Source organism: Hippopotamus amphibius, chromosome 12 (assembly GCF_030028045.1).
Source record: "Hippopotamus amphibius kiboko isolate mHipAmp2 chromosome 12, mHipAmp2.hap2, whole genome shotgun sequence".
Lineage (NCBI taxonomy): Eukaryota > Metazoa > Chordata > Mammalia > Artiodactyla > Hippopotamidae > Hippopotamus > Hippopotamus amphibius.
The window spans coordinates 28,678,603-28,698,250 of record NC_080197.1 but is presented as its reverse complement, the minus strand read 5'-3'; the positions used below and the strand labels follow the sequence as shown (position 1 = coordinate 28,698,250).

The 19,648-nt window shown below is 41.0% G+C and overlaps 1 protein-coding gene across 3 annotated transcripts in view; it reads left to right on the top strand.

Annotated features, from left to right (window-relative positions):
* CSNK2A1 (casein kinase 2 alpha 1) overlaps positions 1-7,141 on the top strand; it is a 52,524-nt gene extending 45,383 nt beyond the window's left edge. For all 3 annotated transcript variants that reach the window (XM_057701652.1, XM_057701650.1, XM_057701653.1), the window contains 5 exons: positions 139-240; positions 1,739-1,839; positions 2,550-2,698; positions 3,766-3,852; positions 5,763-7,141. In XM_057701652.1, coding sequence (XP_057557635.1) covers positions 139-240; positions 1,739-1,839; positions 2,550-2,698; positions 3,766-3,852; positions 5,763-5,878 — 555 coding nt within the window. In that variant the 3' untranslated portion in view covers positions 5,879-7,141. The remainder of the gene's footprint in view (positions 1-138; positions 241-1,738; positions 1,840-2,549; positions 2,699-3,765; positions 3,853-5,762) is intronic.
* Positions 7,142-19,648: the final 12,507 nt, after the last annotated feature.

Sequence of the window (19,648 nt, the reverse complement as noted above, 5' to 3'; positions counted from 1 at the left end):
AAAAGATATTTTTGGTATTTGGACTTTGAAGTCAATGAAGTGATTTGTTTTTAATAAAGAGCTTTTCTTTAAAAATTTGAAGTGACAAGATTCATTCTTGTCATTTCCTGTGTGATGACGACATTTTCTTTAATGCAGATGTACGATTATAGTTTGGATATGTGGAGCTTGGGTTGTATGCTGGCGAGTATGATCTTCCGGAAGGAGCCATTTTTCCATGGACATGACAATTATGATCAGGTGATATATGTTGTTCCTATTAGGAAATTTACTGATCTTACCTAGCGATGGCCAAATCAGCTTACCCATTAGAAACTGCAGTGGATCTTGCTAAAATACAGATGCCCAGCCCCCACCTGAGAGCTATTAAATTAATAAATTAGAATCTCTGAGAGTGGGACCCTAGAATAGTTTTCAGTTGATGGCTTGCTCGGCCAGCCTGATATTGATCCTCAGGTTGGTGTCTTGGTTTAGCTTTTGAAATTAGTTTTTCCCCTAGTCTTTACTTTGCATGGCTTGTTTAATTGTGAGATATACTTGTATATACATGTTTTATAAAATATTTTACAATTAAAAGAATAATAGTTTAAAATATAGGATATTACCTTAGAATCTCCTACTGTGAGCTTTCATTAGGGTTGGGAATGTTTTCTCCAACATGTTGGTTTACATGTGGTATTTCTATGATCCTTTTGTCTCATCATATGGATTGAGTTGATGTTTGTCAGTAGAAATATAGTATTTTTATACTAGCTGCACTTCCCCTTGATGAAGATCAACAGCCCATTTCATTCAAGAGAAGCTGGAATGATTCTAGGGCCTTGTGGAAAGCACTGTTGCCTTGTTTGAGGACAGTGACCTTTAAAATTAAACTTTTTAGTTGGAGATAATGTAAATTCTTATGAAGTCGTAAGAATTAATACAGAGATACAGTGTACCTTTTATTCAGTTTCTTCCTAGTATAACTTTTTGCAAAACTATGTACAGTATCACAACCAGGATATTAATATCAATACCACCAAGGTACAGAACATCTCTGTCACCTCAAGGATCCTTCATTTGCCCTTTTATAGTCACACCAACTTTCCCCTCCCCCTCCTTCATGCTACTCTGTGTAATCGTCATTTCTACAATTTTATCATTTCAAGAATGTTATATAAATATGATGACCATTTCTCATGTGAGTCAAAGAATACCAGGTGATTTCAGTTAAAGTCAGCAACTCTTTGTCAGGTGCCATGCAGGACTGAGGAATATAGAAAAAAAACAAAGAATAGCCCCTCCTCTCAAAAAATTCTTCATAGTTTATCTAGTAAGGGAACCAAACATGTAAGAAAATAAGTTACAGTCGTAAATGTCAGAGTAGAAGTATAGACAGGATACAAAAGGCAGTTGTATTGGGAATGAGTGGTCTGAGTATATGGGGGGGCAGCTTCCCAAAGGAAGTGACATCTTAAGCTGGGTTGTAAGTGGGGAAAAAAAAATAAGACTTCACCAGAGGGAGGGAACCAGGTTATAAAGTGGTTTGGTTTCTTTTTGATACTTTCACATTAGTAATAATTTAGGCAGTGTTATGTGGAAATACATTCATGTTGTACAAAAAAATCTGAAGAGAATTTGGTGTAACATTCATACCTATAGCCATGATGATCCCATTCTGTTGATTCAGTCATGGTTAATTGTTGATTTAATCATGTAATATGCTTTTGGTGTGGGTTTTGTCTTTCTTCAATCCTAGTTGGTGAGGATAGCCAAGGTTCTGGGGACAGAAGATTTATATGACTATATTGACAAATACAACATTGAATTAGATCCACGTTTCAACGATATCTTGGGCAGGTAAGTCATAAAACAAAATCTTTGCATCTGTACCTTAAGCACTTTGGGTATAAGCTGGTACTTTGGATCCCGAAAATAGTTACATTCTCTTTGCCAACACTGCTGAGGTGTCTGCGGTCCGCTGCTACAGAACGCAAAGTAGAGTCTAGTAGAAGGGGTTACAGTTGAGTCAGAAATCAAAATCTCTTGATTTAGCTTCCTTCTCTAAATGACAAAACCCTCTCTAAGAGAAAGAAATAGTCATAGAAATTACATGCTTCAAGACTGATGTGCAGACAACAGACTCTAAAAATAGTGACTAAGCACAGTACTAATTCATTCATCACTTAACAGGAAGAGGTGGACTTTCTTGATACAGAGGCTTTTGCTGGCCCAGAGACAGAGATGCCAGGAAAGGGTTGGGGGAGGCCTGGTTAGCCCAGCCACCTGACTCTCCTTGCTGTGCAGAAGCATTCAGTTCTGTAAAGTAACCTGAACTGTTTCAAAATTGTGGGGACCCAGATTTCTTTTTTCTGCAACACTGCTATTTCCAGTCTCTCCAATTAGCTTTGTTGTCTCTCCAGTGGCAGAGTGGTATAAGACTAGTCTCTTGAGTTTTGATATCTTTTTGTGATTTGCTGGAATCCTAGCCACTAAGGAAAATGTAGGAGTGAAATGTTGGGCTTCTTTGCCCCTTGGTCCATTTCTCATTTCCCCTTTTGGCTCTGCAGACATTCCCGTAAGCGATGGGAACGCTTTGTCCACAGTGAAAACCAGCACCTTGTCAGCCCTGAGGCCTTGGATTTCCTGGACAAGCTGCTGCGGTACGACCACCAGTCACGGCTCACTGCAAGAGAGGCCATGGAGCACCCCTATTTCTGTGAGTCCAGCTGTTCAGTCCACGGAGCCTGTGCAGGCCTGCCCAGGAGGATGTACAAGGCAGGGGAGAATATATGCTGTGAAGAAAGCTCTGGGCCCAGAGCCCTACAGAACAGAATTGGAATCCCAACCTCCCTTACTTAGCTTGTTGCAGGGTTACTTCACCCACAACGAGCCTTGGTTTCTTCAATGGGGACAGTTATGGCAACTGTCTTGCAGAATTGTGGAGAGGATTCTTATCTAACAGAGTACCTGACACATGATCACGCCTAAATAAACTGCTTTTCCTACTGTGTGGGTTACCCTTCTCAGTGGCTAGTCTGAAGTGGTTGGATTAGAACATACAGCCCTATATGTGTCCTGTTAATCATTCATCGGAGAGAGCCAAAGAGGCTTGAAAACCTTGTTGTATGAACACCTTGACCTAGGTTTGTAAGTACAGCTAACTGCTGTCTTGAATGAAAATGCCACTTAGCTCTACCCCCTCCTCGCTGTGGTGTTAGCTTCAGTGTTAGCTTGTTCCTTGGGGAGCAGGCGGATGGTTTTTTGGTGAATCAGTTATGCTCTTGCTCAGTCTCCCATACCTGAAGCAGACTGACAAAGCCGATCGAGACGGAGAGTGAAGTTTGTGGTCATAGCACTAACTTGCACAAAGCTGTGGTTTTGGCCTGTTTGGCACCGTGCTTGACCAGCTGAGCTATGAACTGCAGTAAAACCAGTTCACTGATAATATATTACTGTCTAGGTAAGGGTAGATTGTATTATCTCATTAAACTCTTAACAAGATTGGTTTTGTTTTAAATTAGTTCTACTATGAATAATTACCTCCTTTTCCTACTATTTATTCTAATAGTTGGCTTTTACCACAGTTTGACAGGGAAGATAGTTCTATTTTATATTACTTGTTCAATTCATAGTGAAGGCAGTTGACACCTTAATTCTATTATTAAGGAAATAATATGGAGTGTAAATAAAATTTAAAAAATGAGGATGACTGCTTTAAGACCCCAGACTGTTAGTTTAATCCTTCAGGCATAACAGAATCTAACCTTTTCATCTCTTTTCTAGACACTGTTGTGAAGGACCAGGCTCGAATGGGCTCATCTAGCATGCCAGGGGGCAGTACGCCTGTCAGCAGCGCCAATATGATGTCAGGTCAGTTCATTGGTAAATTTCTTTTTTAAAAAAAAGATAGCACATTACTAATAAGAAAAAAATATCAAAAAATAATCAAATTGTACATTTTAAATATATACAGTTTATTATATGTCAATTATATCTCAATAAGAGTTCCATTTAAAAAAAAAAAGATAGCAGTTATTCTTAATTTTGCTCCCTCTTTGTGGCCTGATTTCTGTGGCCCTCCCTCTTCTCTATAATGATTACCTTATTGACATACTGACCCATATGGCTCTTCCCACCATATTTCAGGATGGTTTTGAAACCTGGTATACTCTAGTGGCTCTGCCTTGAGTAAGAGCATCAACAGTCTCTTCTAGGCCAGAATCACAAAAATTATTTGAGACTTGAAAGTCTCAACAAGCCATGAAGAGTAAAGAGATCCTTTCATCTCACAGGTTACAGTGACAGTAGGTGGCGAGAAAATGAGGGAGAACAGAGATGGGATTTGTACATGGGTATATAGGCATATAAGAATGGTTCTCTGCGTTTTTCCAGAGCAACTATGGTGTGCCTAGTAAATCATAATGGTTTATATGAAATTACTTTCAATTGTTGTTGAGTCATTATGACTTAGAGTGAGTTTTTACCCAGAAGAAACCATAGGCCTGTCCCCTAAGAATTATATTTGTAGGCAGCGTCCACATGGATGCACTCGAGATTGTGAGGGCACTTACTCAGAAACCGTCAAAGAATTGCTGTTGTCTCAGTTCTTTTTCTAAAGAACTGGCTGTCTTCTAGAGCTTATCCTCTGGGTATCATGCCAATGTGCAAAATGATATATATCCAAGGTTACTCATTCTAGCCTTATCTGTAATCACAGAATATTAAAAACAGCTCCCTGTAGAGTAGGGAACTGATAAAATGAATTATGGGGCATCCATTCAGTGGAATGCTATATAGCCAGAAAAAGATTGTTTCCTATTCTTTTCTAGCTTCAACTCCAAGGTAGTAATGTGAAATGGAAAAAGCAAGATGTAGAACCATGTCCAAGACTAGGAATGGGCAAGAATATATAATCACATTCTTATATGTGATTCTTATGTGCATATTTTTATAAAATTATATTTAAGTATATGCATAAAGTATTTCTGGAAGGATACACTTCAAAAATGGTGCCATAAGTTGGCCAAGTGACAGGGCAAGGGAGAATTCACACTGTATACTCTTTTCAGCTATTTTTGAGTTCTGTGGCTATATTACCTATTCAGAAAATATATATAACATTTTGAAAGTGTAAAGAACTAGCTGATGAAGGGTAATCTAACAGGTAATCTGATCACGGGTGGAAGAAACTAAATGGAAATAAATCCTAAAACACTATTTAGAAGATGAAAAACGATCCTTCCTGCTCTGAAAATGCCGGCTAACTCTAGGCAATGTGGTCACGCGCGTGAGCTTCGACCTAACCTTCTGCTGTTCAGTTCATCGTGACTAGCCACGTGGCTATTTAAATTAACTGAAAGCAAATAAAATTTTAAAATCAGTTGCTTAGTTACACTAACCGCATTGCAAGTGCTCAGTAATCACATGTAGCTAGTGGCCATCATGTTAGTACAGATTACAGAGCAGACGGTTTGGTTGGACATTGCTGCCCTAGACAGGCTTGGGTTGGAATCCAGGTGTAGCTGCCACCTTGGACAAACTGCTTAAACTCTCCAAACTTAGGTTTTTTTACCTGTTTATTAAATTTATTGGAACTTGTCATTTTAATTTGTGAGGATTTAATTTGAAATTAGATTTAATTTGTAAAAATGTAAGAAGAGGTATTCAATAAAATGAGAATTTGTTTATTGTGTCACTTTTGAGATTGGTCCTCTGAAAAACTAGTGACCAAGATTCCCATGGTTGGTGTCTCTAGCTCACTGTCAGCTGTTTTCTTTCAGGGATTTCTTCAGTGCCAACCCCTTCACCCCTTGGACCTCTGGCAGGCTCACCAGTGATTGCTGCTGCCAACCCCCTTGGGATGCCTGTTCCAGCTGCCGCTGGCGCTCAGCAGTAATGGCCCCTTCTGTCTCCTGATGCCTGAGCAGAGGTTGGGGAGTCCAGTCTCTCCCTTGATGCAGCTTGCGCCTGGCGGGGAGGGGTGACATACTTCAGAAGCACCGTGTCTGAACCGTTGCTTGTGGATTTATAGTAGTTCAGTCATAAAAAAAAAATTATAATAGGCTGATACTCTTTTTTTTTTTCTTTTTTTCTTTCTTTCTTTCTTTCTTTTTTTTTTAACTTGAACTTTTCATAACTCAGGGGATTCCCTGAAAAATTATCTGCAGGTGGAATATTTCACGGACAAATTTTTTTCTCCCCTTCCACATTCAGTTCCTCATCTCTAAAGAACAAAGATAAACCAGCCTCAATTCCGGCTGCTGCGTTTGGGTGGAGATTTCTTCTCATGCCCACCACTGCTCCCCTACCATCCCACATTTTGGGGGGTTTGTATCTCATGCTCTTCTCCAGAGATTACAAAAATGTAGCTTCTTCAAGGGAGGTGGGAAGGAAGGAGGAAGGGAGGACCCAACCTGTAAGAGCAGTATACTGCTAGTCACTTATATCACTTTACTCCAAAAGTGCTTCAGTGAGGTTATCCTGGTGAATCTAGTGGAAATATGTCTTAGTTACACTGAGATGCTGAAAATCTACCCAAAGTGTAGACAGGTCCTGAAAACTTCTGTTCAGTATGAATCATGTCTTATTGACCTAACCTAAATCCAACTCACTTATAATTTAGTTTCAGTTTAGTTTAAAACTTCACTACTGTCCCTCCCGGGCTCCTTACCTTGGTCCTCTCCCCTTTCATCTCCCAACATGCTCTGTAGCTGGTAGGAGGAGGAAGGCAAAATTCAGTTTTCTTTGACTTGGCCCTTTTGAATTCAGTAGTTACTGGGCGTAACTTATTGCTTTTTACAAAAGGAAAAAAAAACAGTCTATGTTGGTTTCATGCTAGCATCTCTTTAAGAGCTGATGAGAGATGTGGCTACTGCATTTCATTTTAAGCTTTCTACCTTCTTTTCCTCCTACCTTCCCCTTCCCTCACATGCCATCCAGTGAGAAGACCTGCCCCCTAAATGTATCTGAGAGGTAGGAGCAGAGCCACTATCTCCAGTGAAACTGAAATGGTAGACCTGTAATTGTGGGAAAACGAAACTCTTGTTACAGCCCTGCCACCCCTTGCTGTGTGTATATATATAATACTTTGTCCTTCATGTGTGAAAGATCCCGTGTTGAAATTCTTTGGTGTAAATAAACGTTTGGTTTTATTTATCAAGGTTAGATTTAAGTTCCCTGTGTAAAGGTCTCGCTGGGTGGGTGTCTCACGTTCACATCTGAGGGGCCTGCAGCCCTGTACCGTGGAGGCTTCCCAAGGCCCCCATTTTTATACATCCCTCGTTCGACCCATGGTACCGGGCAGGGCAGAGAGGCCTTAAAAAAGCACCACAAGCCAAAGCGTCTCTGGGGATTAAGGATCCTTTGCCATAAAATTCATTTTGTGTCTCAGCAGTGCAGGGATTGGGGATGGGAAAAGTCGCCAGTTTAGTGTGTTTGTGTGTGTGTAAAGTGGATTTTCCACTGTAATCCAACCACCTAAGTTTATCAGGTGCTTCACTGAGGAAGCCTAGTTTTTTAAGCACAATAGCGAAACCATCAGCTCTGTATTTTCTCCTGTTATTTCATTACAGTAGCTGCTTGTGGGGACTAGGAAACATTCTTCCAACATATTTTAAAGCCTGAAGTCTTAGTTCCCCATTCTCCTACCTTTATAAATTCACAAGTCTTTCTCACCCGGGCGTCATAGATAAACATAATTGTTTGAGGAGTTGAATTTAATGAACTTATCTAACTTTGTAACCCATCTTGGCTCTAGTAACTTTATCAAGGTGGTGGCTTTAGTGATTATAATGGTAAACTGTAGAGGAAGCTAAAGCCTCCTTTGTAATGCTTCTCAACTGTAGGGAAAACATTCTGACTGTGTGGCAGGGTGATTTTCTTCTTTGTGGCCACTTATAGTGGATATTTATTGTTCTTGACCCTTTTATGCCCTAGAATGCTGTGGGGGGGGGTTACCATGTTGAATTTGTGCAGAAGCTCAAAGCACCGGATGTGCCAGAGATGCAATTTGTGATTACGTTTGCACTGGATTGTGATTTGAACAGGACACTTATGACTAATGAATTTTTCTTTTGAGGTGGGGAGGAGGGTTGTAAATCAAGACTTCATGTCCCACCCTGGTAGCTCAGAGAACCTAGATGTAGCTGAGGCTGATGTGGGGAGCTGCAAACAGCCAGACCTCCTAACATGCATCAGACCTTGCAAGAAAGGGAAAGTAAATGCTGAGGACTCTGAAATGCTACCCAAGAGCCTTTTAAAAGAAATAGAAGTTTTTAAAATGCTACTTAAGGAGTCATTGCAGAAGCATGAAAAAAAAAAAAAAAAAGACCCAGTGTTGGGGGGGGAAGGTTGGCAAGGGTTTACAGAGTAACAACTTATGCGTTGTTGTAAATTACCTCATCTGTACACCTTGTATTGGGACACTTCATTTCTCAGCACTACCTGCCTCTGCATTGAGTAGATGGCAGGAAATGGAATGCCAATCTAAGACAATTGTGTTGGCAATTACTCTGAAAGGTTTTTTAAGTATTTTTTAACTTTGTTTGAAGTGCCCTCTCCCCCCTTTTTAAGTTTGAGGTCATAAGTTCCCCCTCCCCACCTTGATGATTTATTGGTTGTAATTGTATTGTAATTGGTATAACTAAAAACATAACTGTGCTGGGAAGAAGTTGTGCCATGAAGGTCTTTAATTTTTTTTTAATAAAAACATTTAAACAAATGAAATGTCCCTGCAGCCTGAGCAATATGCTTCTCCAACCGACGTCGTGTGATAGATGGCTTAGTTCTCACGTGCTTTGAATTTAGAACTGGGTTGATGGAAATGTGAAGTGGGATGGATTAAGGTTGGTTGAAGTGTAGGAGTTTTTGACACTGACATCCAGTGAAAAGGGCATGATGTTGTTGCTAAACAGGACTGGTTTCATTCCTCCCCTTATCACATACTTGGCTACTTGGCAGGTTACTTCTGAATCTGTTTCATCATGTATACAATGTTGCCACTGCTTCTTTGGAATTAATTGAGAGTAAATGTCAAGTATCTGGCACCTGTTATGCCCTTGTTAAATCTAATTCCCCTAGCCCCTGGTATGGAGGACTAGTCCTTGGCCCTGACTTTGCAAGTAATTCACAGTATGATCTCTCCTCTGGCTCTTTTGGAACCTCTGTGTGTGTTCAGTCAGAGCAGACCGGATGAGATGTTTTCTGAGTTCCTTATCAGCTCTGACACTGATTTTAAAAAGTTTGAATTGGTGTGTAAATACAGAGGTCCATAGAGACAGTTGGTGCTTTAGCAGAAAAGACCAGTGTTCAGTGAATGGAGGAGATACTTTCAGTGCAGGAGGCAACTTGCAGTCTTGGTGCCTGAAATGAAGATATGCTGGTGAGGTTATGGGAACATATTTGGCAGCTTTAATAGAAACTATCAAAAGGGCTGGTAAAAGAGGTGAAACAGAGTTTACTTGCTTATTAATGTCAAATGAATAAACTCTACAACAGTATATACTGGAATTGTCATTTATTCTTTCTCAATTAACCACCGTTGAAAAGTTGAAATCAGGAAATGCTGCTATCCCAAATTCCTAGTTTCCTTTAAATGTCCAGTGCATCCCTATGTTGTTAATATTGGGAGTTGAGAAGTGTGGTTTAGATAAGAGGAACCATTGTGTAATATCTTGTATCTGAAATGCCTGACTTACATGAACATGAATTTCTAACATTTACTCTTATTTTATCCATGAGACAGATAGCAAGATTAGATTAAATTGTTAGAATGGGCCTATTAGAGACAAAGGAATATATTTTGTAAAATTAGATCTTCCGGATATGACTAATTACTATAGTCCTAAAGTAGTAGAGAAAATTGTGGATTGGTTGACAATTTCAAAGTGTTGTTTCCTCTCCATCTTTAAATTTCATCTTGTTTCCCCTGTTGTCAAATGTGGTTACAATTAGAACTGACCATTTGAGTATCTCTTGAAAAAAAAATCTAGTTTTGTCATCATTCCCACCAGCAGATTTCTCTCCTGAGATTGGAATTGGGTTTGTGTAGTTGTTTAATCTTAACAGCCCTTGCCTGTTTCCCTGATGGTAATTTCCTCTTCCCTTGTGCTGATGCTCCACCCTATAGAAAGTCACCTCTCTGCTTCCACCACTGCCGTCACTACCCCTGTGCCCTTCTTCCTTGTAACACCTGAACTTATGTTATTTTTGTGTCTCTCCCCACCTGCATGTAAACTCCCTGATGACCTTGTATGTTTTACTAATCTGTGCATCTTCATAAAAACCCTTTTGTGTGTGTGTGTGTGAATATCCTTCGGAATTAAAGAGGATCAGACCGAGTAGCACAAGGAAAATGCTTAGCACCATACCAGGCTCATAATAGATGCTCAGTAAATAGTAATTCCATCCTCCACTCCCAGTTCCACCTTCCCCTCCCCCCCCACACAAGTTAATGGGAGTGTTGTTGTAAAGAACATCTCAAGATCAGAAGACCCTTGTTCATAGGTTTGCAGCTATAATTATAAGCCACAGGCCAGACTGGATTAGCATGACAAGATATTTATTTAATGTTTATTTATTTATTTAAATTATTTAATAATTTAATGAGCCCTTGGTGAAATTTTAAGGGGCTGAAGGCTGAGCAATGATCCTGACCCTAGACTTAGGTGCTACAGTATCCCTGCTTTCCACCATTGGTATTTACTAATGTGAAGTTCAGGCTGTGCTCCAAGTAGAACAGATACATAGAGGGTGTCACAAGGTAGTCTGGTTATGGAGTCAATCTTAATGTGGACAAGTGCTTTCTAGATTTTATTACCCTACTATGATTCTGTGCTAAATTTAAGCACTTCAGAGAAGCAACCTAATAGAACTACAAATGCCTTGGTTCTAATGAGAGTTCTGTCAGGCTGTGTCATTTTAGATTAGTAACTTAACCTTTCTGAATCCTCACAAATGACTTAATTATTGTAAAACATTTTAGATGTACCAAGTTATAAAGAGGCTATAATATACTCATGAGCCCATGGCCCAAGTTAAGTCTATATTACCAATACAGATGAAGCCCCTACTGCTCCTCTTCTCTTCCTTCCTGCCCCAGACGTTCGAATATCTTCTTCATGTGTGAAATTGGGTGTTAATACCTATTTTATAAGGTGATTATTCAGATTAGATGATAAATGTTTGGAAAGTGCCCAGCACAGTGTCTGGCACATAGTAGAGTTGGCCTAAATACTCATTTCCACTCTGAATTGTATAGTTGTGGCAAATTATGTGCAGAAAAAGATGCCACATCTATAGGAATGCCATAGATTTGTGCATTTATTTCTACAGTTTTACAGTAGATGGCTGTAAAGTATCTAGTTCCAGAAGAAAAAAAAATCCATGCATTACATATGACAGGTTTTCAACACATGCAAGTTGTTTCTAATTTGTATGAAAGCCATCATTGCTCTGTTCTCATCCCCTCTCACTCTTCCCCTCTACGATTCTATCACTCTTGTCTCCTCTGAATTTTTAACTTCTCTGCTGAAAGCCAAATATTTTTGCACTATAGCAAATTACAGTCTGGATTTGCTTCCCTGTGGTCATAATCACCAGGGATTCTTACTGGCTTCAATATAAGAAGCTCTTCCCCAGGCACCTCCAGATGGGAGTTCATAGGATGGCCAATCCCTTTCTTAGAGAAGTTCCTGAGGGGATTGGGTATTTCTCATTCAGCTTCACTGTTGCATCACCTGCTTCGACAAAATTTTCTTGGCTCCTCTAATGATGAGAAGGAAAAGCAGCAACAGCTGGCAGGTAGTTTCCTGATTTCATCCTGTGAGTCAGCGTCTCAGCTATAGATAAACATTTGTAGACTTATCTAAAAAGGGAGGACTTTGCTTCTCTGTGTTGAGCAGTTCTGGGAACTCCATGGTAAACTTCCTATAAAGAAACCTAAATACCCACAGCTCTCCACACCTCATTCTGTGCACTGCTTACCCACTCAGCTCTGTCCCCTCAGCCCAGAATCAGAGTTCCTCATGGACTCATCTTGACTGGTCCTTCCAAAATTTGTTTATAAAATAGGCCCCTCAACAAACATGTATTGATGTCTGTGAGCCTGATCCTATGCTAAACACTGCAGATTGGGAGAGATGAGACGCAAGACCATGGGGAAATGTGTTATTGTCAAACAGAAAGGCAAGAAACAGATTGTTCCCCAGGAAAAAGCCATATTCTTATTCAGCGTGGTAGATTGAGCTAACTCAGATAGGTACCCACCTCCCGCTCCAAATATGTGAGAATGCTAACTGACGTAATTTACTTTCAAATAACTAGCCAGTTTCAAAGAAAGAAGTGGAAATTCCCAAGTGGCAGAAAGGAAGACAGTTTACCCTGAAGGTAAGTGGGTACTGAAATCACAGTGCACCCCCGACACCAGGCTTGGATACAGATGGGCCTCAGGCTAGGGGCTAGGGTTTGGATGCCCCTAGGGAGATGGGGGACAACCGCAGTGCCTTTGAAGGTAAAAACAAATAATTCTCTGGCACTTGAAAAGGCTGCCTCCAGGAAAAAAGATTAGAAGAAAACAAAATATCAGCTGTAGTTGCTTCTGGGAAGTGAGTTTGTGAGAAAAACTCCTTAGGAAGAAAGTCCTGAACTCTTGGGGGAGGGAGAATGGTTCAGAAAGCCTTCTGAAGGGGCTGCTGGAGCTGGCTTGAGAGAGGCACAGCCTTAGCTAGTTCGATCTGCCAGGGCCCGCACTTGAGATCAGAACCCATCTGTCTTACTTAGTTGTGCTTCCTGGACTGCCTTTGCATAGCTGTGCTTCCAGGAATTCCTGTTCAGGTTTCTAACCAGGCATTACAGATAAACTTTCTTTCTCTTGCTTTTTGCTCTCTGGTCCTTTCAACAAAAAACGTTTATCCTCACGCTGATCTCTAGGTCAACTATAGTTCAACTGATCTAAACTGGGTTCAGCCAAGCAGCTCTGCTTCAGGTTGAGGATTGACTGGGCTGGACTGGGCTGCTGTTGTTGATTGGTTTCAGGTTTGCTCCATATAGTTCCTTCTGGGTCCCATGCTGAAGTTGGCGGCAACTACCCAGGGCACGTTCTTAGGGTGGATTGCTGGGGCACAAGAGGCCAAAGTATAGACACCAAGCCACAGAGAGATCCAAGAAGCTCTAAGAACAAGCAAATTTATACACACACAACTAGGTATATCTAAAATGCTAAAATAGAAGACAAAAATCTTAAAGGCAGCCCAGAGGAAAAAAATGACACATTGCATGCAGAGGAAGCTAAGAATTATCAGAAACCATGCAAGCTAGAAGACAGTGGAGTGACCTTAGTGCTGAAAGAAAAACAAAACTGTCAATCTAGAATCCTATACCCACTGAAAATATCTTTCAGAATAAAGGAGAAATAAAGCCTATTCGCAGACAAAGAAGCTGAGGGAATATACTGCCAGAAGAAATATTAAAGAAATATTAAAGGAAGTTCTTAAGGCAGAAGGAATATGATGGCAGACAAACTTAGATCTACACAATGAAATTAAGAGGACTGGAAATGGAATAAATGAAAGTAAAATTTTTTACAAAATTTAATTGCCTTAAAAAAATAACAAGTATAAAGTAGGAGGTCATCAAACTTTCTGTAAAGGAGCAGATAAATAATTTAGTTTTTGTGAGTTATATGATCTCTATTGCAAGCAATCTGTTGTGGCATGAAAGCAGTCTTAGACAATAGGTAAATGAGCATGGTTGTGTTTCTGTAAAACTTAATTTGTGGACTCAGATTTGGATTCCATATAATTTTTATGTGCTGCAAATTACTCTACTTTGGTTTTTTTTTTTTTAGCAGTAATTTAAAATTGTAAAAACCATTCTTAGCTCAATGGCCATATAAAATCAGTCAGTGAGCTGGTTTGGGCATGCATATGGGTCATTCTTTGCTAGACCTAGGTCTAAAGCAAAAATATTAGCAATGAATTGTATATTTATAACTTGTTAAAATTTAAAAATGTGAATAAATTGTGATATATCCATATGATGAAATACTAAGCAATAAAAAGTAATAAACTTGATATGTACAACAATGTGGATCAATCAGAATAATTATGCTGAGAGAATATGCAGACAAAAAAGACTACATACTGTATGATTCCATCCATATAATATTTTAGAAAACGCAAACCAATCTAGTGACAGAATGTAGTTAAGTCTGCAAGTGTGAGGTGTGTAAGGTGAGGCAGGGTTGAGGATAGAAGGGGAAGAGAAGGAAGGGATTTCAGAAGCAAAGCAAAGCATATGACAACAGCATGAAGAACGGAAGGGAGGAAATGGGAATCTATTGTTGTGAGGTCTTTCTACTGTCCATGAAAGCAGGATATTATTCGAAGGCAAATTGATTAACTATGTATTATAAACCCTAGGGCAATCACATTAATCTCCACCTATTTCCCACTCTGAGCCCCAGGGTTTGTGGACTTTTCTTGGAAATGCTGAGACAAAGACGATTCAGCTGTATTTCTCAGGGTCAGATGGAGAAATTATGTGAGACCTGGAGCTGCCAGAGTCATGTTATGAATCTAGGGCCTGGGGGAGAATGCAGTCAACTTGAAGATATGGGCAGCTGAGAGATAGAGGAGATGCAGAAGGGCAAGAACTTTTCAGTTATGTGAGCCAATAAATCTTTTGCAGGAGCCTTTTTTTGGCAGGGGGCGGTGGGGAGAGTGAAATTTTCCTTCACTTTCTGTGTAACAAAATACCACAAACTGATTAAAGTCCTGCAGGAGAATATCTGCTGCTCTGAATTTCTCCAGGGAAGGCCTGCACCTCCTTCTTTTAAAGGACTTGCTTGTTTGGATCTACGCAGGCCAATCTTCCTTTCGACTACGGGGCCAACTGACTTGAGACCTTCATTACCTCTGCAGAATCCCTTCATCTTTGCAATGTAACATCACTGAATCATGAGACTGAGATCCCATTATGGTCACAAGTCCTGCCCACACTCAAGGGGAGGGAATTAATCAGGCCTGTACACCACAGGGTGGGAAGCTTGGGGATCATCTTAGAATCCTGCCTGCCACAGAGACGTAACAGATGCTCCTGTGCCCTATATTCAATCATAAATCTTTTGGTTTCTGGGATTTTCCATATTCTCCCAGATTTCTAGGTTGTCCTCTGTCTGACCTCTTTTCACTTAGCTTTGCAATTGCCTAGTTACTTGTCTCTTCCCCTTTAGAAGTTGAGCAACTCAACATTTGTCACGCTACGGCCTGCCTTATAGCCTAGCTGTCTGCTCCATAAACATCTGGTGTATGGATAAGTGGAGGTGATTCTTTTTTTTTTTTTTTTCCTAATTTTTTTTTTGCCTGATTCTTTTTTTTTTAATATATTTTTTCTTTTTTAATTTTTTTAAATTTTATTTATTTATTTATTATTTTTTGGGGGGTACACCAAGTTCAATCATCTGTTTTTATACACATATCCCCATTTTTCCTCCCTCCCTCGACTGCCCCGCACCCTCCCCATCCCAGTCCTCTGAGGCACCTTCCATCCTCGAGTTGAACTCCCTTTGTTATACAGCAACTTCCCACTGGCTATCTATTTGGTAGTATATATATGTCTGTGCTACTCTCTCACTTCGTCTCAGCTTCCCCTTCACCCCCCGCCCCCCCAAACCTCGAGTTTTAATTTTTTTATTTTTTTGGCTGCTCCATGTCTTAGTTGCAGCCCACAGGAACTTCATTGCAGAGGAACTTCATTGCAGCATGCAGGATCTTTCATTGCTGGGTGCAGGCTCTTTGCTGCAGCGCGTGGGCTTCTCTCTAGTTGTGACATGCGGGTTTTCTCTTCTCTAGTTGTGGCCTGCGGGCTCCAAAGGGCTCTGTAGTTTGCGGCACGCAGGCTTAGTTGCCCTGTGGCATGTGGGATATTAGTTCCCTGACCAGGGATCGAACCCTCATCCCCTGCATTGCAGGACGAATTCTTTACCACTGGACCACCAGGGAAGTCCTGTGGAGGTGACTCTTATTGGAGATAAGGATTAATCCAGATGACATCAAAGATCACATTCAATGCTAAAAAATTATTTAATTCACCCTGCTGGCTCCATCCTGTCCAAATTCTTTGAATATGGTTTAAAAGGTTCTAACTTGTCCCTGTACACTTCTCTGCCCTCACTAAACCACTTCTAGTTTCTAGACTTTGATTTGCTTTCTGGTAGCTTCAAGATAGTGCCTGTGCTATTTTCTCAGCCTAGAATGCTCTTCCCTACATCAGCTGACTTACGGCTACCCATCCCGCTATATAAGTTTAGAAATCACTACCCCAGGAAATTTTCCTTCATCACTCTCTTCTGCCCTTGCATGTGGTTGGTCCCTCGCTTTAGGCTTATATCACCCTCTACGCATCTCCCTTTCCTAGAACTTGTCACCCTTGATGAGTCCATCTCACTTACCGACCTAAGCTTCTCTGGAGAGCAGAGAATAAAGCTTCATTATGTTAGGTCCCAGCATGAGCTTGGTCTGGGGAAGGACCATGAATATTTATTGAACAAACAAGTGGATTCACTAACCTCCATGTTTGTGATTTGGGGTCTTCCGAGATATTAATGTTTCCTGGTGTCAGTGGCGCCAGCCCAGCAGGCTTTGGCTTACCGGCAAGCTCCAAGCCCAGACCACAGGGCAGTGGGCACGACCATCACAGTGCTCAAATCATAGGCTACTTTCTATTGGCCCAGGAAGGCTTTTTAAAAATTCTCATCTGCCACCTAAATCTTCTTTCAGCAAGTGTGGGCATGGGGAATTATGAGGCAAAATGACTGGCATTCCTGCTCATCTTGTCATTTAGAGCTCCATGGTGGTGGACTGTAATTAGAAGTGCTGCTCAACGTAGAGAAGGGACTTGAGGTCACAGGGAGGGAAGGGGAGGCTGCGACGTAGTGAGAGAGTAGTATTGACATATATACGCTACCAAATGTAAGATAGATAGCTAGTGGGAAGCTGCTGCATAGCACAGGGAGATCAGCTTGGTGCTTTGTGATGACTTAGAGACGTGGGATAGAGAGGGTGGGAGGGAGGCTCAAGAGGGAGGGGATATGGGGATATAGGTATACATATAGCTGATTCACTTTGTTGTACAGCAGAAACTAACAGAACATTGTAAAGCAATCATACTCCAAGAAAGATGTATAAAAGAAAGAGGAAGGAGAGAAGTGCTGCTCAGAAGATGGGGTACCAGCCTGGGAGAGGAACTGGTTATCTCCAACAGACACCTTGTTCTGCATCTTGCTGAGCATTTCACAGTAGTTGGCCTTCTCTCCCTTTTCCCTGTGGGCCAGCCATTTCCCTGTTTTACAGAGGATGTGAGCTGGCCCAAGCCTCACAATTACCACACACTGTTTAGCCCTAGAGTTGTGATGGTGGAGAAGGGAGTCAGTCACTGTCCCATCACTATTGTAGACAAGAATCCAGCTGGCTCACTGGCCAGCACAGTAACTGAGAAGGGAATAAATACCCCAAATTGCTTGAGCATGTTACTCCCAAATTGGGGTGACTTAATTCTTTCTTCAAAGCAATAAACATCTTTTAACCTCAACTATGATTTAGAATCAAAACTAGAAATGTTAAACTCCCAGTGTTAATATTTTTGTAGTATTGTAAAAAGGAAGATGAATTATTAAATTTATAAATGCATTTTCAAATGTTCAAAGGAACTTAATTGACTGAGTTTATTAATGGTACTGTTACCAAACTAAACTTGGGTCTGCTTGCCCGTGCACAGTAAAGCCAATCTCCTGACACCAGTTGTGGTGAAAGAAAGTGCAGCATTTATTGCAGGGCGCCAAGCAAGGAGTCGAAGCAGCTGGTGCTTAAAAGACCCAAGTTCCCTGATGGGTTTCAGGGAAAGGTTTTTAAAGACAGGGTGAGGGAGGGCAGTTGTGCAGTACATGATTAGTTTGTGGACATTCTTCTGCTTGGTTGGTGGTGAGGTCGTCAGGAGTCAACATCATCAACCTTCTGGCTCCAACCGGTCTGGGTCTACGTGCTTGTAGGCAGTATACAATTAATTTCTTTCACCTGGTGGGGGTTTCAGTATCTGTAAAACAACTCAAAGGATATGGCTGGAGAATATTATCTACAGCCCTTGAGGAGGAACGAAAGGTCCTTGACTTTGTTCGATGGCTAAACCATTATTATTTTTTCTTGTTTGTTTTCCTTTCTTTCTGAATTTGTCTCACTTCTCTGATTAAATTTATTCTTTGGAACTTGAGGAAGGCCTAGGAGGCTAAAGTTTTTCTACAGGCAAGAGGCAGGCAGAGGAGAGGAGGAGGAGGAGGAGGGGGAGGGGGAGAGGTAGGGGGAGGAGGAGGAGGGTCTCTGCCCTGAGAAGGTCCCTTAGGGTCCTGCTTAGTTACAGTACCAAAGAAGTGATAATTAAAATTTACTAGGGACTTCCGTGGTGGCGCAGTGGTTAAGAATCTGGCTGCCAATGCAGGGGACACGGGTTTGAGCCCTGGTCTGGGAAGATCCCACATGTCGCGGAGCAACTAAACCCCTGTGCCACAACTATTGAGCCTGTGCTCTAGAGCCTGCGCGAGCCACAACTATTGAACCCATGTGCCACAACTACTAAAGTCCACGAGCCTAGAGCCTGTGCTCCGCAACAAGAGAAGCCACCACAATAAGAAGCCCATGCACCCAATGAAGAGTAGCCCCCACTCGCTGCAACTAGAGAAAGCCCAATTGTAGCAACGGAGATCCAACACAGCCAAAAATAAGTTAATTTTTAAAAATAAAAAAGTAAAAATAAACTTTACTAGATTTACGAATGGAATTATAAAATTTGTCAGTTGCAATTAAGGGAAAACAAGGTTTGGAGATTTCTAATTTTAATAATTTGAATATTAGTTTTAAAAATCAATTTCAGAGTCTTTTCTGCTCATGAAGGCTACCCAGTGGTCCTTTTTAAAAAGGACTTACAATGTGATGGTGAACCATGGAATCTGGGTGAAACCGAGAAGGACAGTAGTAATGGGTTCCATGCAATGGACGCCTCAGAATAAAGAATTGTCATGGTAGCAACCAGCAACCAGAATCACGAGGGAGGCGTAGCACTGGAGATTTAACAGGTGGGGCAGTTTCTGGCCACAACAATAGGGCCAAGGGAATAAGTGGCCTATTGAAGAAAAAGGACTGTTACTGGAGACAAGGAGGTCAAAGACCTGTTAAGACAGATGCTCCTTTTGGATGAATGGCCAGTTTTGTACAATTCAAAGGGAATGCTGCTTACATAACCAAATATGTGAATGGCGCCTTTGGCATTGTGCAGTGCACAACATGTATAACCGTATGCGATGGTTCTGCTAAACCCTGAAGTCACCAACTACGATAACAGGAGTAACTTTGGTGAGGTGGGACAGGAGGTAAAATTCTTGGTAAGCAAAAACAGAGTATACAGTTTTGGAGTAGTTGCTATATGCTTGGTAGTCTTAGCACTTTCCCAAGAACTCTTGTGAGTTCAGTACTTTTAAAATTCTCAGTGTCATTGTACAGATAAGAGAAACAAGAGAAATGATAAAATCTGCTCCTGAACTCATTTCCTCAACAGCGCCAGACTCTACAAATTCAGATGGAACTAACTCTCCGCTGCGCGCTCCCTGGGAGCTTCCTCCCGC